General features: G+C 40.9%; 2 protein-coding genes across 2 annotated transcripts in view; both read left to right on the forward strand.

Moving 5' to 3' along the window:
• Positions 1-606: 606 nt before the first annotated feature.
• On the forward strand, positions 607-9,435 carry LOC311214563 (kazal-type serine protease inhibitor domain-containing protein 1-like; the record flags this gene model as incomplete). Its single annotated transcript, XM_084295193.1, has 4 exons — positions 607-1,063; positions 6,554-6,714; positions 8,316-8,460; positions 9,308-9,435. The coding sequence occupies 4 exons, from the start codon at positions 607-609 to the stop codon at positions 9,433-9,435; spliced, it is 891 nt and encodes a 296-aa protein (XP_084151319.1).
• Positions 9,436-16,274: 6,839 nt separating this feature from the next.
• Positions 16,275-26,574, forward strand: part of RANBP17 (RAN binding protein 17) — a gene marked incomplete at its 5' end in the record, with an annotated part of 162,403 nt that continues 152,103 nt past the window's right edge. The window contains 4 exons of the mRNA XM_084295198.1: positions 16,275-16,292; positions 20,318-20,464; positions 22,253-22,343; positions 23,587-23,753. Of these exons, the coding sequence (XP_084151324.1) occupies positions 16,275-16,292; positions 20,318-20,464; positions 22,253-22,343; positions 23,587-23,753 (423 nt within the window). The remainder of the gene's footprint in view (positions 16,293-20,317; positions 20,465-22,252; positions 22,344-23,586; positions 23,754-26,574) is intronic.

Consider the following 26,574-nt stretch of genomic DNA (forward strand, 5'->3'; position numbering starts at 1 on the left):
AGAGCCTGTAAGTAAATTGTTAATTCAGAAACCCCGAGGTAAGATCAATAATAGATGAAATTTGGTTTTAAACCTCGTTCCAGTACTAGCTCAGCTCTAGAGTGCTGGTAAATTAGGTGTTACTTTCTACCAACGTTTATCCTCTTTTTGTGTGATCTCTGTCAACTGACAAGCAAAATGATAATTAAAAAATCCTCTTATCAGTTAATTTCTTAATTTTGCTCTAACTTGCTCTGTTCCCCTTTGTACAATAGCTGCAATATAATGTTGTTTCAGTAGAGCAACGCTTTGCAAATTTGGCTCAAGGAGACACTGAGCAAACAGCTTTTCAGAGAGCTGTCAGAAGGGGCAGTTTGGTTTCTGTGCAAGCAATACCCACATTCCAAACTGCATTAGAGAAAAGCTGGTGGGTTTGTATGCATTTTTATTATCAGTTCCAGATTAGGAATCTGATGCTAATTTCTTCTTAAAGCCTGTGTTTGCAGTAGAATTTATATTCTACAACAAAAAAGGATTGTGACGTTTTTCTCTCACAAGCTCTTTTTTTTTTTTTTTTTCCTGGCTTTACTCCAAGGACCTTTTCTGCTTGTTTGTTACATTCTCAAGATGAAGCCCCCGGTGGTTACAGCAGTGCTGGTAGTACTGGTGCAGGTTTCTCATGGTTTCCCTGCCTTGTACCATCGAGGCTGGTGGAGGCTCTTAAGGGAAGGAGATGATTGCGGAAAATGTGAGCTGGCACTTTGCTCTGAGCCTAAAGACTGCCCAGCCGGGACTGTACTGGACCGTTGTGGCTGCTGTCCTGAATGTGGAAACGTGGAAGGTCAGATCTGTGACTTGGACCAGGGTAATCATTTTTATGGGCAATGCGGGGACAACCTTGAGTGCAGGTTGGATGCTGACGAAGCCAGGTTTGGGGAAGTTCCTGAACCCCAGTGTGTGTGCAAGTCTCAAGAGAGCATCTGCGGACCCGAAGGGAAAACCTATGAGAACATCTGTCAATTCAACAAGGCTTATGCAACTAAGAGAAATATCAGCATGAAACATAAAGGACCCTGTGAATCAGGTAACCTGTTCGGAGTCACTTTCAAACTAAAAAAACTCATTCTGATTTTTAGATATGTTACTAGATGCTCTAGCCTTAACTTCATTGAGGAAATGCTACGTTTTTGTTCTAATTATCATTATTTTGTTGCAGTACTATTGTGTGGAAAATGTGGGTCAGTAGCTAATACTTGTAAGTTATAAGCCTCAGTATAGTTATTAACCCAGTGGATTTTATATCACATGGCAACCAGTAAGACACAAACAGACTAAATCTGCTTTTAAAGAGCAGAGAATATTTTTTACAAAAATTGTGTGTGTAGTTGGGAGTAGATGAACAGTTGAAAAGTCTTTGAGTACTGGACAAGTAATTATTATTACATGAAGACTGATCTGATATTAAAGTGGTGATTGCAAAGCAGACCTTATGTCCATGTGTGTACGCTCATGCATGTATGTATCTATCTGTATGTATATCTAGTAATTAATGAAGTAGAGGAAAAAGAAGATAGGGCTTAATTAATAGGTCTATTATTTTAACAAAAATGTCCACAATAATCTAATTAAGGAATCATCATAAAAGCTAGGTTCCCATGAAATGGAAATCCATATATCAGAACACAAACAAACAAACAATTTCCCTAAAGACACTTACAGAGCATGAATATTTCCCAGCGATGATTGCTAGTGGAAGGATTCTTAGCCGGGTTGTAGAGGGGAATGCTGTCTGCTGCTCATATGCTGTTCTCATTCTTCACGTTATTACAGGTCGTTACTCATGGGCACCTTTCACCTAAGGCAAATAAATATAAAATGAAAAGGAGAAAGTGAACAGTTTAGTGGTTTGTTTCGTGGTGTTTTTGTTTTAATGAGAAATGTTTTTTCTTTTAAAAAGAAAGTTCATGAAATATTTTCTCATATGAAATCAGTAGGTTTCTGAGTCACAAATGGGTCACAGTTGTGGGAATCCAAACTTGTGTCTCTGGCAATGGTCCACATATGTGAGTAACTCAGGTCCATTTCACTCACCCCTTGCTAGCAGTCTGTTGCCTCCAATTCAGACCATATGCTGTGCTTTTGTATTGAATGAACACTGGACATTGAATACTTAAAAGGAAGAGTGATGAGCAGCTAAGACCAGACTTCTTTCCTTTTTTTCTAGTTGCAAAAGAAACACCCATTGAAGAACCCCCTATTTGCCATTAGGGCATTAAGCTGGGAAGTGAAGAGACATTGCCAGTAAAGAGACATTCAGAAAACTCACTGCACACCAGCGCGTGGTGTGATTGAAAGCCTGTTTGCCCTTGGGTAGTTTCTCTTATTTGGCATGAAAATAGCACAAGTTCTTGCAAGGTAACCCTTTCAGGGAGATTTCAGCTGGAAGTGCCATTCAAGTAGCAGCTGACGTTACCTTTGCAGCAGAGAAGGTTGCTGTTCTGGCACACAGGCTTAAAGCAATGGTTTGCTCTAATTAATTAAACAGACCTGGCTAAAAAGCAGTAATTTGGCCTTGGAGCCACCTCTGAGGTACGTAACACTGCTCCTCAAGCAAGAGGAACAAGCTCAGCTCCTCTGCATGCAGGCATCACCCCCAGTGTTTTCCCACTGCCTCCCTTGGTCCCCAGAAAGGCTGGCCCCTCTCTCCAGGCACACAGAGGAATTTCTTGGGATGCCTCAGTTTGCTGAATTGCACAGAGGCCTGGGGATAAGCTCACAGCCCTCACTGCTGTGCAGACTTCACTGAAGAGAAATGGGGGCCTGCCACCTTGGCTGGTGCAGAGAAGAGACGCAGCTGGTGCGTGAGCCCAGCTGCAGCAGCACATTTGAGCCTGAGGTGGGTGCTGGGCTCGCTGGGGTCAGGGAGAAGCATCCCTCTTCTCAACTTCTCTGAGCAGCTGCTGACCACGTTTTGTAGGCTCTGTTTTAGACCCAGGAGACACAGAGGTGCTGCCATGGAGGCACGATGCCTTGGTCCCCCACAGGAGTCTACCAGTAAGCCCCTCCTTCACGGCAGCTCCCTGAAGCAGCAGTGGGCATGTGAGTGTGCTGTGATTCAGACTCTCTTTTTTCATGGCTGCAGCTGATGACAAAAGGCAACAGGGAGTCTGGCTCCAAGACCAGCAACCTCACCATGGCACTCGCTTTCCACTGACTTCGATTTGCATGAGAAACAAACACCAGACACTGTGGGGTTTTGGTACCAATCTATAAATATAACCTTCAGTCAACTCCAAGTACTTTGTTTTGCTATTTCTCCTTCAAAGCATCTGCTGTTTCCTATTGATGCCAAAAGGATTAATTGTATACAGCAACCAATGAATAAATAAATAACAATAAACTCCTTTCATCAGAAGAGCACAGCCTTTTATCTTTCGTCTATCGCCAGAAAAAAAGGGAAGAAAAAGGCCTAGCTCCCTAAAGTAACTCTGAAAAAAAGCCCTTCTCTTCCTAAATGTTAGTTTTGATCTGTTTATCTAATAGTTTACCAAGGTTACTAAGTAGTGAGTAGATACAGATTCTCCACACTTAGTCTATCCCCATTCAAAGCTTTACTGCTGATGATTTAATGAAGTAACAGAACTAGCGGTGCTGCTCTTTGAAATTAAATGTAATTATTCGAAGTTTAGATACAGTAAAAAACAACAACAACAACAAAAAAAACCTGATCTGCCAGATTTCTTGTCATTTTCATTAAATCAGACATAGATTAGCGAAAGTGAATGAGTTAAGGAACAAAAAATTGGTACTATATAATTATTTATTCTGTAATGGTATTGGGTTAAAGTCAATTATGAAAGGTGAAGCAGAATTTTGATTTTTCCTGGCTTCTGGTTTATGTTTTCTGTAACACAGGAGGACAGTTCGTGACCAGAATTTTAAAAGGCAAGGCACAACTACAGCACATTCACCTCCAGACACTGAGGCATCAGAATGCTGTCTATAATTATCAAGAAAAGATTATCTGCTCCAGGAATCAAAATGACTGGTTAATCATTCCAGTATAGACCTGTTTTTAAAGAGACAATTTTAAAAAACAAAACCAACCAAACAAACAAAAACAAACAAACACACAGATATGCATGGGGGAATCTGGCTGAACACAAATTCTGAAACGTTCATAAATGAAGTTTGTACATTGCTGTTAAAATATTAAATCGTGACTTCATTTTTCTGCATTGACATATAGCAAAATGGTGTTGTAAGATTTTTATTTTTTTTCTGGAGGTACTTCAAGTTTGAGTAGATAATGCAAGTATTAATTGCGTGTTCACATTCAGAAAAGGCAGTTTAGTTTGATCAAAACTGTGGTCTTTCCTACTTGCTGCAGGTTTGATCTCAGGTGAAGCCAGTCCTTGTGAGCCCAGGTCCAGCAAAGCCTTAAGTACTTGTTTGGAGGTAGTCAGCTGGGTGAGACCTGGGCCATATTTAGATGTTTCCATCCGACACAGTTAATGAAGAAATGGCTGTATCTAGCATGGAAGTAGTATCTGTGCACGGTAAACAGTGCTAGTCAAATTTCTCATATGCCTGTAAGGTAATTTGTAATTGAGATCCTCGTGTCCTGGAGGCTAAGGATGTGTTTATGTGGTGTCATGAAGGCAGAGCCCCCAGCCTCACGTGGCTGAGCTGTGCCCGAGGACAGGCACACAGGCAGGGCTCTGCTCTTGGCAATACCTCGGTCTTGTCAGTATCGTCCCAGGACACCGGCCCTTGTGCCAGAACAAAGGTACTAACCAGTCTACATCTGCCTGCCAGCAAGTTAGTGTGCTGCCTCCGTACAGAAACAATTTAAAGAACTAATGTGAGTCAATGTAACATTTGGCTTTCTTTCTTACACCTGAAACTTAACTAAAGTGGACACATAATTAAAAGCATTGTGGTTGCACTGAGTTTTAGTATTTCAAAGTGTGTTCTGATGTCAGATCCTCTGATCATAGGCAAAAAAAATTCTCATCCAAGATACTCAGGCAATTCTGATTTGAACATGAGATTTTTGCAATGATAGAGAGGTTCTGAATGTACCATTCTCATGAAAGAACAAGCATTTAAGGGCTAATAAATTTGAAAACCTTACTTTTGAAGAGTACCGGCAGTGTTTAATGAGGAATGAATAAATGGGGAAATCGATATTTTTCTGTATAATTGCTTTTCAAGTAATTTTGATAGAATATATTTTATATTTTCTGCACAGTTATCAATTCGTAAAAACTGACACAGGTATATGAAACATTGCTTGAAAACCTGATGATGCTGAAGCATATATACTGTACACATTGATTCAAATATTTTGAGTCAAAATATATTAATTATTTACTAGAAGTTTCTATTTCTAAGTCTCTGGGATACGTACAAAAATAAAAGCACTCATTAAATAAAAGTCTAATGGCCCAGAAAACATGTTCATTTTTAAAAGCCAGCAGGGAAATAGAGAAAGAAAACATACTTTATAAAGAAAACACTTCTCATTGATGACATGTAGATACAGAAAAGTCCAAAGAGATTTCCAAAAGAAGGAAAGCTGCATTAACAGTAAATATGTGTTTTTCCTCCCTCCTGCTAAATAAAATCATCTTCTGTTAAAACTGAGTATGCTCATACATGCTTATAGAGAGCTATGTATTTGAATAGTGTCCGAGTGCATCAGATGATAGTTTTTTTTATTTAATGTCTGCAAATCCCTGGTCTGGCTCCCTCTCGTGGTTAATGTCAGCTTTTTATTTGGGAAAAAGGAAGAGAATCATTCAGAGACAAAAAATAAATGGAGAAGGAGGTTGAAGATAAAAGAATAACAGGAAACAAGTACATGGAAATCTGATAGTTATAATAAGCATTAAAAACTTATAAAGTAACTGGATTACTACTGTTGCTTATGTCTCCTAACACAAGAACATCAGACAAAATTCATAGCAAGTGGGGCTAAATGTGAAACCTATTAATGCTGTTATTCTGTAACTTGCTGCGATGCACTCCACAGGTTACGGCGAAGAACAAAACCTTAGCAAGCTGAAGGCAATGAGGTATCCAGAAGACAAGTTCTGATAAGCTAGCAATCTCAGCTTTTAAGCTAGGCAAAACGTAACAGAAATGAAGTACTACTGCCCGTGATCAAGTTATTCTGTGACAGCCTGCTACAGAACTTCTTGTACTTTCCTCTGAAGGTCTGGCTGCTAAAGCACTGGCTGCTAAAATGATGGGCCTTGGGTCTAGCCCATGATGACAGCACATGGGGCGCAAACTGCACTTAAGTTCAGCTTAAGTTTCACGATCGTGTGCATAGAGAAAGGACAGGCAGGTACTTTGAAATTTGTGTCTTTGAAATACCTGTTCACCCTTAATGAGACACAGTTTTCTGAGCTTGAAAAGCTGCTTGGAATCATGTGGCTCCTCATAATGTGCAAGATTGAAAACATGAAAATTAGTTTTATCGTGTGAAACAAGAATTTACGTTATATGCTTTTGTGTTTATGCTGTTCACTGTCTTCTAAACAAGTTCTCTGTTGGGTCTCTGCAGCTCCTGTGATTTCTATGCCACCCCAGGATGTCCAGAATTTCACAGGCAATGATGTCATTTTTGGCTGTGAGGTGTCAGCCTATCCTATGCCACACCTTGAATGGAAAAAAAAAGGGAATAAAATGTTTCTGCCGGGAGATGATGCCCATATCTCAGTACAGGTAAAACTTGCATTTACTGTAACTTATGATTTGGAATGAGGAGTAGGGGTGCTAAGTAGCGAATTTCTCCTACAGCATACAGTACGGTTGTAATAAATAGAAATCCTACAGGGGCCCTATGATTATGTAAAGAATTCTGACTTTGGTGAGTGCAGGGATCGTTGCTGTGGCAGTCCAAGCAGAAGGAATAACAGGAGGGGTACCATCCATCTCCAGGGAAAGAAAAGATGCAAGATTCTCCTTACATATGAATCATTCTGGAAAAAATGAATTAATATAAAAATAGAAATGTTTAAGCTAATACCTAGAAGAAGGTGCATTGTGGGAAGGATGGCTGTTGGCAACTGTTTTTCTATTCTTGGTGCAGAAGCATAATTCTGGCAGATACCTCAACTTCTCCTCTGCAAGATGCTGTTTCTGGAGACCTGCCATTTGGGTTCAGTCCTTGATGTGTTCAAAAAGCAAACAAAGAAATGTGCTCATTTTATGGAGGATGCTGTGTTTTAATCTGAGGGGAACTAGCAGAATGGCATTAGATAGGGGTTTGAGCAAATGCAGAGATAGCCTGAAAGTTTGAGCTAAAATTAAATCAAAATGCTAATTTTTTAAATGGAAATAACATTCTGGGGAGAAGAGCTAACAAAGCCAGATGTACTGGCAGACTGCAGGAAGGCTGAGGGCTGTATCAGCATGCCTCCTCGAGTGGGCAAAAGAACACGAGCAGACTGTGTCCTGGGGAAGTGAATGGCAAATCTAGCTTTCTGGATACACAACTGAAAAGCTAAAAGATCCAATGGACATGGGACACAACCTGAAAAAAATATAGACAGAAAATGCACAGAAATACCTTATTATAGTACTAAGTATCTAAATTATTTAGAAACGTATCCAGATCCATGCAAACAGAGCATGAAGGTATGTGGAATTAGTGGACTTAAAAACAATGGTGCATGGAGCCCCATCCGAACACTGGTCGATTCAGAGCCTAAACTAAACCTTGTTAACTTGTCTCATTAGGTTAGAGTGAGCACGACAGCATCTCTACCAACATTTGTTACCTGTTTTGTATCTGTAATATTTGTTTGGAAAACAAAGCTCCCCCATTAAGAGGCTTTGGCACGAGCCAGTTGAAACTGATTGTCACAAACTGTGAAAACTCATGCTCTGCCTGTTCAAACTTGGACGCTGAGTGCCAGCTTGGTCAGGCCCCTTGGCTCAGGCTCAAACGCCACTCTCATCCTGAAGAAATTAATGAGCTCCAGGACAAGTGGCAGTGCTTTGAAGCAGCAGCAAGAAGTGGTGCCAGGACAAGAAGCGTGAGGACTGCTGGGAAACAGAAGCATCAAAAGGACCAGGAATTAGAGCCCTGTGAGGGGCACTGAAGTTTAAAGGTTTGAGCAGGGGAAGCATGAACTAAGAGTCACAGAGAAAACAGGAAATTAAAATATATGGCAGCAGAATCAAACTGAGAATCAAAGCATGATAGCAGTACATGGTAAACAAAAGCAAAATTTGGAACAATGTTTAAATCTGGACACAATTATTTTGAAAATTATTATCATGTCTCCTAGCTACTTCACTATTTCTTTCTCTTCTAAAAGGCAAGAGGTGGACCTCAGAAGTATGGTGTGACAGGCTGGCTGCAGATTCAAGGCCTCAAAAAATCAGATGAAGGCATCTACATCTGCCATACCAAAAATAAGTATGGTGCAACATATGCCTCTGCAAGATTGAAAGTCATTGATGGTATATTGTGTTTTGTTTTTGTTTTTTATTTGGATGTGAAGAATATAAAATGTTTAAGACTGACAAGCAGCCTGCAAAGTGTGTGGGTTTGTCAGAATGCAAATGCAAATTAAGGATATCAGAAATGACCTAGAGATTTCCATATTTTAACTTTTCTGTCTGCTTTTCTTTTCCTTCATCCTTTCAAAGAGATTCAGTTCTAGGTATTTTTAATTCAGAAGTGCCTGTGAATTCTGGAAGAGAAAAATACCGACATGTTAATATCATAATATTTTGCTTCAAATGACACCATCTTTGAGAAAAATTGTTGAAAATTATAGCCACAGATCTGAAATATATTATTCTATCTTCCTCCTAGAGAAGCCCTTTGATGTTACGAACTCTGCACCCAGAACAACTGCTGGATCTGAGGCAGTCTTCAAACTACGGCTGTTCTGTTTATCTGCTTATTTTTCTAAAAGTTAGGATGGCAACAGCCGCTGTTCCTTACCAATAGCATTCGGAAAAATACAAGAAACAGCTTTACATTTTTTGCATTGGGCTCAGTCCCACGGGCTGATGCCAGCGAGAACTGGGATTGCTGGTAAATGCAGGACACAGATGCTGTCTGTATTTGCCTCCCAAGTTAAGGCTTTTTCATTTGTCACTGACTCTGCCAGTGGTTTTCAAAGCTTTATCAGCTCTGCTCGTATTTTTGGGTCTGTAGGATTTGCAAATGATTGAAGGTATAGTTCTTAACAAGGACTCAGAAATATTGAGCTTGCTGTACTTATCTAAAACTGTACTCTCCTCTTCATTCCTATTTACAGCTAATTCAATCTGGATTCAATTATGTCTTGCTGTGCAGGTTCACCTTCCGCATTTGCATTTACTGTCAGTCGAAGTGCAAGCTATGGCGCTGACTATGGGGACTACTATGACTATTCGGATGATGAGGATGAAGAAGAATATGAATCTGGGGACTATGAAAATTGAAACGACTCTGAATAATAATTTTTATACATATATTGTCCAATACTTTTCACACTGTTGTATTTACTAGTATTCTCTGTGCTGGCAATGGCTCCTCTGATAACACACACACTCACTCGTGTATCCCGCCTGCCTGGAGTTCAGCTTTGGCTGAAGTGTATCACGTTACTTACTAGAAATAAGAACAGTTGTAAGTTCATACATTTAAACTGTTAAATAAAATTCTCAAATGTGTACTTGTCTATTGAGCATCCTGAAAGGATCAAAATTTATATTATTTTTAAACGTCTATGATTCTACAATTTCTTTAAATCATTCTAATTTGTCTACCAAAAATGTCATTAGTTAAACAGAATTTTCAGTATGTATCAATTTCTATTTTTTAATGTACTAAGAAATATCAAGAAGCTGTTCGCATGGCAACAAGCCTAGGTCTGAAGGTTAAAAAGAGTCTTTAATCTTCTTAGTTCTTATTTTCTCATAAGTTTCAGCAAGATTTTTCTTCTCATTTGAAGTTTTCCTTATTTAGTCTCACCATGGGTGAATTACTTATCTTCTGGGGGACTATTTTGTTTACTTTTAATAGAAACTTGAATCACAATCTTAAGCAAGTGAATGCTGTTTTACTTGCAATATCCAGAAAAGATTTCTTGTGCATCCAAGCAGACAAGCGCACCCTTTGACTTCTTTTTATAACAGTTCTTGAGCTACTCCTACTAGCATCAGCTCCCTCCCACTGGCCTAGGCAACAGTTTAAGATTTGGGATTGCTATTTATGTTCTGAAGAGGGGGGAATGACTGCAGTTTATGGAAGATGGCTGTTCCATAGCTCAGTGCATACCTCTCAAACACACAGAGAGCCGGTATTTGTCCTTTGTCTTGTTCTGCTTTATCCTTGTCTGTTCTGAGACTTGCTCCGGTATTTGTACTTTGTCCAACTGAAGTGCTTCAGCACTGTCACTGTTCTGGAAATGCCAGGCAGGAGAACAGGCTTTGTTTTCTTTCTGCAAACCACCAGAACACACAAGCATTTTTCAAATTGTTCCAGTCACTTCTTGATCAGCATGAGCCAGAAGAGCGACCCAAATGCAATTCAAAAACACAAGAATGCAGAATGGCAAGTGATCACCCTGAAAATTGTCTGTAATTGCTTTTGTTAATTATATACATGATGGCTGGCTCTGCACTAATGGGTGATGGAAGACACCCAACTATGAATACCACTTCTGGAGGGCCTTTACACCTGGCGGTTCCCAGTGGCCGAGGACAGATGAATCGCAGTAAGTTACTGAAGTCTCTCATTAACAAGGAAGCAAAAGTTCAGGCATCTTAATTTTAAGCCTCAGTATTTGTAATCTTTATCCAATGCACAAAAATATGCAGTGATTACTGTGTATTTTTTTAATGTATATACAGTGCCTCACAAACTTCTCCAATAATTTTGTGTTGTTTTGTGCTTTTTTGCCATTAGGGCGTATTATTTTCCTGCAATTTGAATAAGAGACTATAAGAGACTATAGACTGTGTTTGCCCTGAGGTGTTATTGATCTTTGTACAGGTAACAAACACACATGGAATAGCTTCTTTTGTTTTAGAGTTCCTGGAATATTGTGAACTCATGAATACAAACCACACCACTACAAAACTGAAAAGATTATTAAGATATAATTAGGAATATGAAATGACTACAGATTTAACCACTGATTTTGCTGCTTTGGGCTCTTCCTGGTCTTCTTAGTGTTATGTATAATAAGGTTTTTTGTTTGTTCGCTATCCATTACTTTAAACATAAAATTGTCTGGAAGTAATCATCGTATTAAGTGGGTGTTTTTTGTTATAACTATTTAATCTACAGTCGTACATTCAAGATCAATTGCAACATGTGTTGCAAAAGAATGAACTGGATTACTAAACCACTCACTAAATTGTGGCAATGTATATTGGCATAGACTTGAACATGGCACAGAAAATAATCTTGAAATCATTAGCCATAGAAATAAATTAGAATTTTTCAGGGCCTTCTGCAATTGCTAATGTAATGTGGGAAAAAAAAAAAAAAAAAAAGCAGAAAGAAAACAATAGTTGAATGAGAAAATGTGTACCGAAACTGTATCAAACACTAGACTACAACTGTTTGGCCTGATGAACTGTCTATTTTAAAAAACAAACAAACAAAAAAAACACCTAACATTTACAGAAAAAAAAAAAAAAGGTTCTAAATTAAACATATTGGATTTGTCTATGTTTTTTCTTATGTATTTAATAATTTCTTGTCAATTATCAGCTATTCTTTTCAGTAAGAAAACTGCATGTTAGGGACAATCCCAATGTAATACAAAAAAAAGAAGGAACAGTGATACCCAGAACATTTGCAAGTTCTGGTTTTGGGAGGGTAAGGAAGGGGGAATGTCTGGTTTTGTTTATATGCTTTAATCAAGTCACTTAAACATAAAAAGGATGGAGAAGATTCAGCCCTCTCTAAGCAGTGTGGCAAAAGAACGGATCTAATTGTGAATGCATTGCCTGTAGCAACAGCCCTATGCACATAATCCAAAGTAACAGCAAATTCAGGAAACGGGTGTTATTCCACCTAGCAGAAAATGAGACGCAGACTTGAGCTGGAAACCACAGGGGAGGGAAAGCTGCAGGGAGGTCTCAGAACTGTATCTTGTGAGGCACATTTAAAACATTCCAATTCAACTTCCATTGAATGAGCAAGAATTTTGTTTTTATCTTCCACAGAAGCAAGATTGAATATCATGACACAACCTCCTCCTCTTCAAGCATCTTCACCGTGTCATTTCCACCTCCCAAGTAAAGATAAAGGAATTGTATAAAAATTCCTCAATAAATTACACTCCCTAACGCAGATTTGCCCTTTGTGCCAGGACTCCGACATAGTATGAAGTATTTCCACAATCTGACATTCTTACTTGCTATGTTAAATCTCAGCAGTTTGTTAGGTATTAGCCTAGGAATCCGTTAATTCTTTAGCTAGACCACTTTATTTTTCCCTTAAACATAATAAGGCTATAGTTAACAAATTGGATACAGAAGTGCAATTGCCTGCATCTGAGAGATTTAAATGATTAAATCGATGTTTAAACTACAGTATATGCTCATCTGTCAACACAGAACCAAGACCAAGGCTAGCGAGGAATGTGTGTGTGTTTCTGTCTAAGAGAAAACATTCTCGCTCTACACCAGCTGGAGACTGGCTCGGTGCTGCAGAAGTCACAGCTGCAGAAGCCACAAGCTCTCACTCATGCTTAGCTACCTGTGGTGTCCTTCGATTATGCACAGCTCTTCAACTGTGTAACTTATTAAATGCATTTCTTCATGTCTTTGCATAGCTTAGTGGCACAGGCTAGGTAATGGCCCACCACCTGGAGCAGCAGTCACAGCCATTGCTAGAACTGCAATTAATCACAGGGTCATGGTATTTGAAGGACTTCCTCGTACCTGTTTGACCAGAGCTGCTTCTGGCTCTCTGGACAGTTTAAAAATTGCGTAGCATGTGAAAGTTTCCCACAACTACTGCACCGTAATTTATGGCTGACTTTTCTCACCCTGTGTCACTGTTTCATTCCATATCCCTCAGTCTTGAGCATTCCTCTGTTTAGATCTGACCCTCTGCTTTCCTTTGAAATGCTTTCTTTGAAAAGAAGAAAAAATTCTTCTTTTCCTTACTTCTGTGTGTATGAGAAGCCCTTTGTCTCTGACTCTCTAGCATGCTTTTTGACCTTTCCTTTCCTACAGACTATGGCTAAGGATAAATAATAGTTCTATTTCTTCACAGGATAGAGGATGAAACATTGGGCTAAAGCACTAGACAGGACTGAGGCTCAACTATTAGGGGACTGAGTAATCTCAGCCATTTGACTTTTGGAAATGCCATCCTCCAGCATCAGTTCTGGGAGTGTGAGAACAAGAAACTGTTTAAAACCATTTTCTATTTTGATTTTGCTTAATTCTCCAATAATTAATGATAGTATTTTATGCAGAAGCATATGATTCAGGAGTGATATCATCATTTGACTGTGATAGTTCATGTACAAAGAAACTTCTATTCCTGCCTCCATTAGATTGTCCTAGCTTTCTTGACCCAGCTAAGAATACATCAAATTCTTTTTGGTCTAAAGCAGCTGCCATTTTCAAAGGAATTCTACCAGTTTGGCCCTCATCTATAGGGCTACCAGGCTTCACGAGAATTTTTGTCATGTGTGTGATGTAGCAGGAAGGAAACGCTAACAATGCTACACAAACTGTTCAGGCCCCCTGTCTTCTGTCAACCACAATTAAAATGCCATGGACTACAAGTCACTGTGGAGTTTAGAGCAGGGGAGATTGAAGCAGAAGTTCTTCCAAACTATGTTAAATCGTCAAAAAACAATGCGCCCAATAAGAATTTCAGATATTATTTTTTGCCTTATTCATAAAAGCTGCCAGTTAACTACAGCAACAGTCCTTGGATTTTCCGTGGATAAGTTTTTAGTTTTCACTGCTCCTAACTTGCCCCAGCTTGTGTTGGTACCAGTTCCAGTGTTTGCACATTCAACCTTTTTTGCTGCTTACCCTGACGCTTTATTTGCTGTTACCTGAGCCTCCTTCCTCCCTTTGCCACTGACACCAGCAGCATCTTATGATGCCAGAACACTTTGTTGAGTTTTACCCTGGGCTCTGTTTGGCGCTCTACACTGCACAGGACCACTGCTCACCTTTAGCAGGACAGGGAATACACAAATGCATCTCTTGTTTTGGCTTTTCTCATGTTTCTTCATTAGTGTCACAAACATGTTGCTCTGTGACTGCAGCTGGCACAACGCTGTACATACGTGCAGTCTGTAACAACCTCTTTAACCCAGGCCATACACTTCACCAACTTCCACTCCAAGACATGCACCTACCATGTCATCTTTTAGGAAAACAACCACTCTTAATCCAGTGACAAGGAGTACACCATTCTGTGGTGTCAGTCCTTCTTACAGGCAATTGCCAGCATGGCTTATTTTGGTTCCAAATTTGTCCAGCTTTAGCTTATAGTGGTTCAAATCAATTACACCTTTTTCTCCCCAAATAAGTAGCTGTCTGCATCAAAACACATTTTTCCTATGATGATACCTGTAGACATTGTTGAAGTCACTTCATATCCTTCTGTTGGGTAACATCGGTATTGGTCTTGTCTCATTTACGTGCAGTGTTTTCCTCAACAACTTTGAATTACTCCTTTAAGGAGCATTTCAGATAAAATGCTGTCTTTGCAGTGCTTTAACTTAAGAAGCAAAGTATCTGTATTTATCCGAGTTCTTGATGTTGCAGATGTCACCTGTTACCTGAACCACTGGTTAGCACAAGTGGGATTCAACCCAACCTGAAAACTGAGGCAACTATATTGCTAGTCAGTTGAGGGAGGTCTATTTTGTGCTGGTGTGGCCTCACCTCAAGTACTGTGTGCAGGTCTGGGCACCACAGTACAAAAATGACATTAAACTGTTGGAGAGTGTCCAGAGGAGGGCGATGAAGATGGTAAAGGGCTTAGAGAGGAAGATGTACATGTACATGTGTGAGGAGCAGCTGAGGGCACTGGACCTGTTCAGCCTGGAGAAGAGGAGGCTGAGGGGTGACCTCATTGCGGTCTACAGCTTCCTCATGAGGGGGAGTGGAGAGGCAGGTGACCTATTCTCTGTAAACACCAGTGACAGGACCCACAGGAATGGTGTTAAGCTGAGGTAGGGGAAGTTTAGGCTGGACATCAGGAAGAGGTTCTTCACCGAGAGGGTGGTCGCACACTGGAACAGGCTCCCCAGGGAAGTGGTCACTGCACCAAGCCTGTCTGAATTTAAAAAGTGATTTGACTGTGCACTTAGGCACATGGTCTAAACTTTTGGGTAGACCTGTGCGGTACCAGGAGTTGGACTTGATGATCCTTATGGGTCCCTTCCAACTCGGGATATTCTATGATTCTATGATTCTATAACTATATTCCACATAGTTCCGTTTCATTTCTTCACATCTTCACAGGCACCTGTAGAGGGGGATTACCCCTCTTCAAGGGTACTCGAGCCATCTGTCAGTTCAGCTGCATCTGTAACCATCTGTGTGGTCTCTTTTGCCTTCTGGATTTAAGCAGATTTTTTTTTCCCTCTCAGCACCCTCCTCGGGCTCAGCCTCCTGACCTCAGCCTTCCAGCACTTTCCTAAGCGGGATGGGGCAGCCTGCTGCTGCCTTGGTCTCAGAACGGCCCCAGCCGTGGGTTTGTACACCTCGATAGGCACACAATAGTGACCGGTGCTCATGGTCCAAGCCTCCTGGACTTACAAATTTATGAACCCAGCGCTACGCATACTCACACCCCTGTGAGCAGGGATATTCCTGTCCCTCCCGGGGGCTGTCACCCGCAGCTCCCGCATTCACCGAGCAAAGCCTTCCTTTCGCCGCCGTTATGACAAGAATTGCCAAAATCCGAGGGAGCTCTACCTTAACCTTCCCCGCCCGAGGCAGCACACCGGCCTTAACTCCCTCCCAGCCGCACCTGAGCGCGGCGCCTCCCCTCACCGCCGCCCTTGCCTGTCAGGGCTGCGCCATTTCCCCGCCCGCCCACCCGGACAAGATGGCGCCTCCCGCCCGCGGCGCCCACCTGCCCCCTGCCACCCCCCGGTCCCCGCGGGCCGGCGGCGCTCCCTCAGTCGCCCCCCGGCCGCCACCTCCCGGTCGCCACCTCCCGGCCGCCCGCTCCGCCCCAACGGCCGCTCCCCCCCGCTCCGCTCCGCCCCAACGGGCGGCCCCGGCGCGGCTCCGCTCTGCCCCCTACCCCCGGCCCCTCCCCGGCGCCGCTCGGGAAGATGGCGCTGCGCGGCCAGGTCGGTGCAGCCGGGACGGGGCACGGCGGGCAGGAGCGGGTGCTCGGGGACGGGGCTCGGGGGGCTGCGGAGGGGCTCCCCGCTGGGCAGCGAGGGGTGTCCGGGGAACCGCGGTGGCCGCGGAGGTGTGAGCGGGGTGGGCACGGTGGTGTCGGGCGGGCTGCGGGCTGGCAGCGCTGGCGGTGGCCGTGGTGGGAGCGGGGGCAGCGGCGGGGCGATGTCGGTGCCGGGGCTGTGCGGTGTATCCGCATCCCGTGCCGCGCGGCTGCTCGCCCGGCGCCGTGTTGGCTTCACCTTGGGGCTGCCCCGCGGCCGTGTGAGCTGTCAGCCCCTTCACGAAGGCGGTGGGGGGCTCCCCGCTCAACTTCTGCCCTGGGAGGCAGGGGCAGCCTCGCCCCGGGACTGCCCGAGGTGGGCAGCGGCTGGCAGCGGGGCAGTGATGGCTCCAGCAACAGAGGGAGAAGGGGGGCAGGTGGGGGGAGGCGAGGGGCCTCGCAAGACTCTTGTTGAGCTGTCCTCCAGAGACCCTCGTGGCTTCGCTAGGTTGGTAGCAGCAGGCTTTGGAGGATGAGGGAGGCCATCTTAAGCATTTCTTTAAATATTTGGGCATCAGACGTGCTGCATAAAAGAAGGAGCACGAAAATAGCGCCTGCCGCCACCTTCTACCTGCAGGGCTGCCTTTTGGACTGGCGTCTCGGCAGCTGGGCCCGTCCTGTTGCTCCTGCGTAGAGCTGGTGGAACTTTCTTAATGGAACGTTTTCAGTCAGAAAAATGCTGATCAAAATCAAAATGTTTGTGGGAATTTGTCAGTGTCAGCAGAACTTTAATCAGGAACCTACCTGGTTTGCTGCCAGTTTGCTTGGCTCCTTGGCTGCCTGCCCGGTGGGTTGCTGTGGAGCTGGGCCCCCAGCGCTTCTGGCCCTTGGCTCCTTTGCAGGCTAGGAGGAGAGCTGCCAGGGACTCCTGGGAGATGGGGACAGAAGTATCTGGGTAGTTTTATTTAGGTTATTCCAGAATTTTATGAAAGTGTGACGACCAGAAAAAAATTAACATCTTACTTTTCTCATTAGGATGTGAATCTCTTGCTTGGAAAATGTAACACTTCCTTGCGATCAGAAGTGCCACTGCTTGTGGCCGTCCGCTTCTGACGCACCTAAAGCCGTTGTCATTCAAGTGCTACGTGCTCAGTGCTATGTGCTCTTCATTGGTGCTGTTGTGGTTTTCTTAGGAGTCATCTTTGGGCTGTTGATAAGGGTTTGAGTAACAGAGGCTTCTGAAGGCATCAGGTTCATGTTCTGCATCAGAGTAAAAAAAAAAAAAGGGGAGGGGGACAATGTCAGTCTTCTGTTTTCTTGAAGAAAGTATGTATGTATTTTATAGAGCTAGTGTAGACTTCTTGACACTCTCTCGACTTCTCCTTGATTTCTCTTTTTTCTTATTGAAGTTGAATAATACCTCTGTTGCTTTGCTGAAATTCTGTCATAGAGAAGATTGTTTTACTTGCTGGATTTCACCTTGTCTCTGTTGGTGTCGCTGTCAGAATCAAGGAGAATCAGTCCGTCTCCTCGGTCTCACACAAAGCCTAACCCAGAGGACAAGCTCCTCGGCAGTCTGAGAGTTATGAGCAGTTTCTGGCCATACCTCCAGCCTACCCATGAGGGACATTGTTTTGAGACCGGACGTATCCAGATAGAGCATTTCAGAGGTCTGAAGATCATCAGTTTCAATTTCCAACAAGCCAACTTTTCTTTGAAAATTGTCTAGTTTTTGTTCAGGGATGCTTTAAAAAAAACATTGTCCTTTGGATCAAGTGTGACACTTCACAGTTTTAACATGTCAACAAGACATTAGTTCTTACATTTGGCCTAAATTTCAGTGTATCCTTAATATACTAAAAGGGTGCATTAATGCATATTGTCGTGGTTTAACCCGGCCGGCAGCTAAGCACCACACAGCCGTTTGCTCACCCTCCCGCCTCCCTCTCTGAGATGGGGGAGAGAAATGGGAAAGTGAAGCCTGTGGGGTGACGTAAGGACAATTTATTAAGACAGGAAAATAATAATAACAACAACAATAATAATAATAATAATAATAATGATAATAGTACTACTACTAATAATGTGTACAAACAAGTGATGCACAATGCAATTGCTCACCACTCGCTGACCGATGCCCAGTCTAACCCCAAGCAGTCCGGCCACCTCCCCCCGGCTAGCCACCCCTATGTATTGTTCAGCATGACCCCAGATGCTATGGAATACCCCTTTGGCTAGTTTGGGTCACCTGTCCTGGGTCTGTCCCCTCCCAGCTCTTGCTGCACCCGCAGCCTGCCCGCTGGCAGGACAGAGCGAGAAGCTGAGACGTCCTTGGCTTGGTGTAAGCACTGCTCTGCAACAATTAAAACATCGGGGTGTTATCAGCACTCTTCTCATCCTAAGCCAAAACACAGCATTCTACCAGCTACTAGGAAGCAAATTAACTCTGTCCTGACTGAAACCAGGATACACATATGTTCCTGAAATCCACTTTTAGTTATTCTTGTGGAAATTTTTGCTTAGTGAGCTTATAAATAGTTGGACTATTTTAACATAAGTTATTATACTGATGGTTTCAGCCTCGATGGTTGGGCTTACATCCTAGTTTTGTACTGTGCTTTTCCTGAACTTCTTGCTAAGTTACCTTTGTCCAGATCTGAAAATCAAATTTCAGATCAAATATGGAGGGTCTCTAACCTTTCCTCGTAATGATACAAGAATCTGAATCATGCTTCTCAAGTTGTGTTGGGATTGTTCCATTTCAGAAAGATGCATTGTAATTTATGCCTGAAAACTGTCTTTGTTAGATGTTCTTATTCCCACGTTATACCTCCATAATGTGTTTTTGTGTTGTATTACATTTTCCTTAATGTGAATGCTTGCATTTTATGAGCCTTAGGTTTCACTTTAATTCAAAATTCAGAAAAAGCTCAACAAAACCAAGGAATCTATATGTGCAAAAACAAAAAGAAGAAAAATAATAAAAAAAATGACCCTTTTATGTTAAGAAACATGTTTCTAAGGAATGGCATGCTTGGGTTAACAGAACTGAATGTGTTTTGGTTGCCAAAGAAACTATTATGGTCTTGGATTTTTAAAAGGCATTTGAGCTATGATAGAGGTGATACTAGATTGTGCTAAACCAGATCTTGTATTTCAAGTACAAAATATCTTCTCAGAAGGGCTGGTAAACAGGATTTGGGCTCAAACTTTTAAATGAGGCTGGTCAAATACTGCATTAGGCTTATTGGTGTTCTTTTTTCCCCGCCTCTTTCTAGGCCGTGCTCGAGTCATGAAGTATTCACTAGGCACCTTCGAATGACAGGGCCAGTTCTTGATGAGGGTTCCACGGGCTTTGGAAAGCTGATGGATGCTCAAGTTTCTGTTTGTGTAGCAGTTTCCAAAACATGGCCAAAGGGTTCATCTCTCTTGTGAAACTGTCACTAGTAGATGTAAACCATATTCTTGACAGTGAAGATGCTTTTTGCTTTTTTTTTTTTTCCTTTACTGAAATGCACTTTTCAACTTTGAAGTGGAGAGGAATTTTATCTCCTCTGTTGGTACTATCGCTTCTGAATTGTCCTGTCTTTCACTGATACTTGCATCCACAGATAAAGACTGCTAATTTTTTCTAGGTGTAGTACTTTGATGAGCAGTTAAAGCTTTTAAAATTAATTTTAACAGAAGTTTTCCAAACAGCGTAACTCAAACTGTATGAAGACTAAGAATAACAGGTAGATTGAACCATATTATAAAACACTTTGATAGCTGAGAGGGTAAGATATACAAGCTTCATTTTCAGAGTTCTTTTTATTTTATTGTCACAGAAAACCTCTTCTCTTTTAGTAATTAAAATGCGAGTCACCTGGAAAGTTTAGCACAGGTAACAGTTCATATTACTGGTATGTAGCTAGTTTTATAAGCATTCAGAGGAATCTTTTGTGGTTGAATAATCTCCATAGAAATTTCAATTGTGTTCTTTTCTAACAGAGTCTGGCAGAACTAGAAGTACTATGTAACCACCTATATGAAGGAACAGATCTAGCACAGCGAATGCAAGCAGAGAAGGTACTCTTGGAGCTAATTAATAGCCCAGAATGTCTTAGCCAGTGCCAACTTTTATTAGAACAAGGAACAGTAAGTATCTGAAATACGTGTTATCCATAAATGTAATTGGAAGCTCACATAGGTTTCCCAGTGTTGGGCTGTTACTGTGTCGGTACAATAACATCAAAATAGTTTTCCCTTTTTTTATACATATCTGTTTTGTAAATTTTTCTAACAAATTTCACATTTCAAAACAGTCTTTGTAAGACTGGCAACATGTTGCATGGACAAAAGGGAAGAGCATCCTAGCTTTCAGTTTCAGTGCTTTCAGAAGGTTGTAATCAGGGGTGTGTTACCTCTACAGCAGTGTTGGGACACAGTCTGGAATAACCTGGTATTGAACATCACCTGCTCCTGTTTCCAGCTTTCAGCTGCCATGGAAAAAAAGTCGTATAAAACACCCCACACCTTTAAACTGCTTACCTGTTGTCTGCTGATTTAAACCATTCTCTTCTCATTACGCAGTTCCATTTTTGGTGTTTAATTTCATGATTAAGAATAGATAAAGTGATGAGGGGGTCGATTCTGATTTGATAGTCCAAAGTGACCCCAGTGTAGTTCTCATCGTTTTTTAAATCATTCAAAGACAGCTGTTAAGATGCTCTGGATGTTTGGGAGATAGCAGTAATACCTGGGAAGAACTTGCCAAATCCATTAGGCTCTAGCGCATACTTCAGTAGTTCATTCAGCTCTAACATAATTTAATTGTTAAAAAAAAAAATGTTACACCTACAGAATTCATTATAGAAAAGTATTTAAATATTTACATTTATTGGGGTGTATTATGCCTGATCCTGTAATTAATTTGTACAGTAAAAATTGTTTCTGAGGAATCCATTTTGGGTCAGTTGTTGAGCTCTGGATTAATTGCTTGACTGATGGTCCTGTGAACCGGGCGGCTGAACAAGAGCAGTGAAGCTGTGCCCGCTTTCTCAAGTCCATGGTGTGGCAGCTGCTGTGCCTTGTCTGGTTTCTTGTGAAGCACTCCACTACACCTCAATTTCTGGCCTGGGTGCTGGAGACCATCATATGAGAAATTCTGTAGTGCCCAACATCTACTCATTTTAGAAACAGTCTTTGTGTACCTCTCATTTCTTCTTTTCATGTGATGTGTAGACAACTTAAGCACTTCCTTAAGAAAGTGTGTAAGGCATTTCAGGACTCTCACAATTTCAGGTACTGAATTACTACATATAAATGAAAAAAACTGTTCTGTGGTAAGTTTGAAGTCAGGCTGAACAGACTCTGAATGTTAAAAAAAAAAAATGTCATAGCTTTATTCAACAGAATCATTTAGAATTATTTCAACAAAAATTATGATTTCCTGGAGTTGTCTGGTGTTTTGAACTATTAGCAGTATCTATAGTCTTAAGGCTTTTAATGGAACAAAGAGAACTTTCTATTGTGGTTTAAAAATCCTCAAATACTAAAGGTGTTGTACATTTCTTTTAAAAAGAAAAAAAAAAAGGGGAAACGAGTATCTTTCATGCAGGACTAGACCAATCATCTCGTGGTTCTAAACTATTAAGTAGTGTAAAAGCACAGGTTTCAAAACTAAAAGAACCGCAGATATAATAAAAGAACTTTTAGACAATTAGCTACCATCAAAAGGGGTAAAGTTTTTAGGACTCCACCTCTGGTACTGGTTCAGTTGTGTTTTATGATTATTTATAATTAAGCAAAAATAATATTAAAATACATCTTACATAAACTTTTGGTATACCTAAATGTAACCAAAATGTGATAACCACTGATATGACATTGTCTCTGCCTTTAATTATTGTACATTTAAATAATATATTTTGATATTTTTTGTAGACATCATATGCTCAGCTTCTAGCAGCAACATGCCTGTCTAAGCTTGTAAGCAGGGCATCTCCATTACCGGTTGAACAAAGGATTGACATCCGTAAGTACAGTTTGCAGTTAAAATTTCCTTACATTAGTTGTATCTAGTACTTCATATTACCACTGAAACTATCCAGTGGCTAATCTGTTTTTTTCTCTAGGTCTCTACATTTACCAAACTTGTTATTCGTTAGGGAGTCATTGTGAGAGTGTGAACATAATGGTCATTATGAGTTCTTTAATCACTTCTCTGCAAGTAATGAACATATAACATTTCTGAGTTTCAAAATTTAAATAAATAAATACGTTGGCTCAGATAATTTCACATTTTAATAAAAGTTCATTTTTGAGGACATACTTTGTCTTTATCCCACAAGATGATTAAGAGATTTAGTTCGTATTTGCAAAGGATAAAAGTTGCAGATACTGCTAGTACACCTGCCAGTCTCTTACATGTACCATTCCTCATGATCAGCTCTTGAGATTTGCATTAACATTTGTGAAGTGTTAACATTTGTAAAAAGCATGCCAGGGCAGGTTCTTACTTGCAGGATTGAGATGCTACAGAATTTTCCGTACTTTTAAGGATCTATGTTAATTTTCATAACCTAAAAAAGCAAGCAAGTACGTGTTGGGTTGAATAGTGAAAGGCTTTGCACGAGGAACATACAAGTTGTTACAGATATTTAGAAAGTCTCCACTGTTGTATCGATTCTGTGGATGGTAGTACTCTGAAATGCATGTCAGAGAATCCACTTCTGAGACAAGTTCTTTCGGTGTTCTTTTAGGTAAAAATCAGCTTTAATCAACTTCAATTACATACATTTTAACAGCTTTTGGAACAGGTTATTCTGCTAGTTAGAGAGGAATTTCTGTAGCTGAAATGTATATTGCTCAAGGAAATTCTCTGCGCTGAAGTGAGAACATTCAGTAGGGTCTCTTGTCTGAGAAGACTTCTGTGTACCTTGAGCTGGTTGTGAGAGCTACGGTTACATACTGAATAAATCAGTGCCACATGTATAAGATCAAAATGAAAAAATTACAGTATTTTTTACCTTCCATCATTCCTTGAATTCACTGACTATTGTCATGTGTGTCCTAGGATAGTGATCATGTATGTAATGTGCTTTGTGTTACTAGATGGTTAGCTGTATTGAATATAACATGACCTAGTTATTGTATTAAACAAAAGAATGTACCTTTTTTCAAATTCATGCCTTAGTTTTCTATTAGAACTATATCATTTTTTTTTTTTTTTTTTAACAGAAGACTAATGTTACTGATTTAAAAATGCTTCTTTACAGGAAATTACATTCTGAACTATGTAGCTTCTCAGCCCAAACTGGCTCCTTTTGTCATGCAAGCTCTTGTTCAAGTCATTGCTAAAATTACGAAATTAGGATGGTTTGAGGTACTGAAAGATCAACTTATCTTCAGAGATATTACTGCTGATGTAAAAAAATTTTTGCAGGTAGGAAACAATTGTTCACTTACGTATTTTTATGTTTAGAACTCTTCATTTTTTCATTGGCATGTTTTGTCATTAGGTTTTTACTCTTGAGTGGAAAAGATGTGAAGAGAATTACTTAAAACAGAAGATTGTTCTACGATGAAGATCAAGACTGGTGTTCATGCTTGTGTATTGATGCCATTTACTATTCGTAGTCCTGTTGAGTTTTTGTTGATTTTCTTTTTCCAAAACACTTCTTCGTACTGTGAATATAAACATCAACCTCTAATATCAAACCATGCTATTTAATGCCTTCATTTTTTTTTTTCAACTGTTGTGGAGATATATTTCTGATAAGCTATTAGCTCCAGCTAATTAGAAGACCTGATTAGAAGCAGTGTTACTGCACCATCTGAAGAATAAGAATGTCAAATGTTTTAAACGTTAATCTCAATTGTGCCAAACTGTTTACTAATTTAAATGTTTGGTCAAAAAGATAGATTTTTAACATTTTTAGAGCATTTTTTATTGTGATTTTTGTTACTGTTCTGCATAAGCAGTGGGAATTGACTAGCACTTTGATTTTTATCAGAAATCACTAGCAACCCCTGTGTCTGAGGCTACTGAGGAAAGCTTGTGTAAAGATGGAATTACAGTATGCAAAACTGTGGGACAGCGTATATTTGTTATGTGGTTGATCAAAGAATCACAGAATCATCTAGGTTGGAAGAGACCTCAAGATCACCTAGTCCAACCTCTGACCTACCACTAACCAGTCCTCCACTAAGCCATATCTCTAAGCTCTACATCTAAACGTCTTTTAAAGACTTCCAGGGATGGTGACTCCACCACCTCTCTGGGCAGCCCATTCCAATGCCTCACAACCCTCTCAGTAAAGAAGTTCTTCCTAACATCCAACCTAAAACTCCCCTGGCGCAACTTAAGCCCATTCCCCCTCGTCCTGTCACCAGGCACGTGGGAGAACAGACCAACCCCCACCTCGCTACAGCCTCCCTTGAGGTACCCATAGAGAGCGATAAGGTCGCCCCTGAGCCTCCTCTTCTCCAGGCTGAACAAGCCCAGCTCCCTCAGCCGCTCCTCGTAGGACTTGTTCTCCAGGCCCCTCACCAGCTTCGTCGCCCTTCTCTGCACCCGCTCAAGCACCTCCATGTCCTTCTTGTAGCGAGGGGCCCAAAACTGAACACAGTACTCGAGGTGCGGCCTCACCAGAGCCGAGTACAGGGGGACGATCACCTCCCTAGCCCTGCTGGTCACGCTGTTCCTGATACAAGCCAGGATGCTGTTGGCCTTCTTGGCCACCTGAGCACACTGCTGGCTCATATTCAGCCGACTATCCACCATCACTCCCAGGTCTTTCTCTGCCTGGCAGCTCTCCAACCATTCCTCTCCCAGCCTGTAGCTCTGCTTGGGGTTATTGCGCCCCAGGTGCAGGACCCGGCACTTGGCCTTGTTGAACTTCATGCAGTTGACCTCAGCCCATCGGTCCAGCTTATCCAGATTGGATTGATGATTCATATTTGTGTGCATAGGTACTTTCCTACCTGCATATGCATGTTCTCTCTCTGTACGTGTAGAGGGGTGAAAGAAAAAAAAAGGCTATTCTGTCTCTCCTAGGATTATGGTGTACAACATAGGGAGATAGGTAATCAATCTAGAGTGTTTTTTGTAACCATTTTGGCATTTGTATTTAGCCTGTCACAAAAATTATCCATTCTAGAAAGTGACATGGGCAATCTGGGGAGGAAAGATAACTAATTTTCCCTCTCCAGTAATTGAATGAAGCAGGAATGTTCTTGTGTTACATTTCTTTCCACATTATTTCCTGTTTCCCCCTCTGCTCATCATTAGAGCAAAGAAGATGAGTTACAGGATAGAGAGGTGATCTTTATACATAGTATTTGAGAATTGGAAAGAACAGGGTGTAGTCATTCATTCACTGTTCACTAGGCAAACTTACATGTCAAATCTAGAGTAAGTACAATCAGACATGGTAGCTAATGATATATATAATAGACAGCATCTTCTGTGAAGTAAGTTCAGGGAAAGTGATCATATGGTTTATTAGCCTGACAATTAATTTTATGTTTAATATTTATATAAATGTTCCCTAAAAATGCTGGGAGATAGCTAATCTGCATTGAAAGTTATTTCTGATGTCTATGTAGACGTTAAGCCTAATACTTATCTTAAGAAAAAAAGTATCAGAAAACGTAAAGTATTTGGAGATTTACTTCCAAAATGATCCATTATTTGTGTATGTCTTGGTGATTCTGGCAGCTCTGCAAGAAAATAAGGAGTTAGTTTGTCTTTTTTGCCACTGAGCTTATCTTACTTGTATTGCAGTCCGATTTTGTTCATAGTACTATTCAAATTACTGTAGGTTTTGAGTTACATTGGGAATGTCTAATAAAAGATAAGCTGCAATATCTCGTTTATTAAAAACAAACTCAAGTATACTGCTCCACCGTTTTGCAGTTATTTTTATGAATGTACTGTAATTGGATTTTGCATTTATTATTAAAATGATTGCAGTGTGACTCTTTGGTGTGTAGTTCATTAAAAATGGAGATTTAAATGCAAAATTTAGCTTCTTAAGAGATTTCTTTAGTTAAATTAAGAATTCCTGTGGAAAAGGAAATTAAGCCATATATCTACTAGCGAATTAAATTTTATATAAAAATTGAAAAATAATCCCTAAATAATACTGATACATATTGATAATTAGCAAATGGTAGCTTCAAATACTTCCACGTTAACATTCCAGATTGAAGTTCATCCAGTGTGAATTCGAGTGTAGTTTAATACAGTAAAAGAGATTATA

Source organism: Netta rufina, assembly GCF_964035555.1.
Source record: "Netta rufina genome assembly, chromosome: 14".
In the NCBI taxonomy this organism is placed as follows: Eukaryota; Metazoa; Chordata; class Aves; order Anseriformes; family Anatidae; genus Netta; species Netta rufina.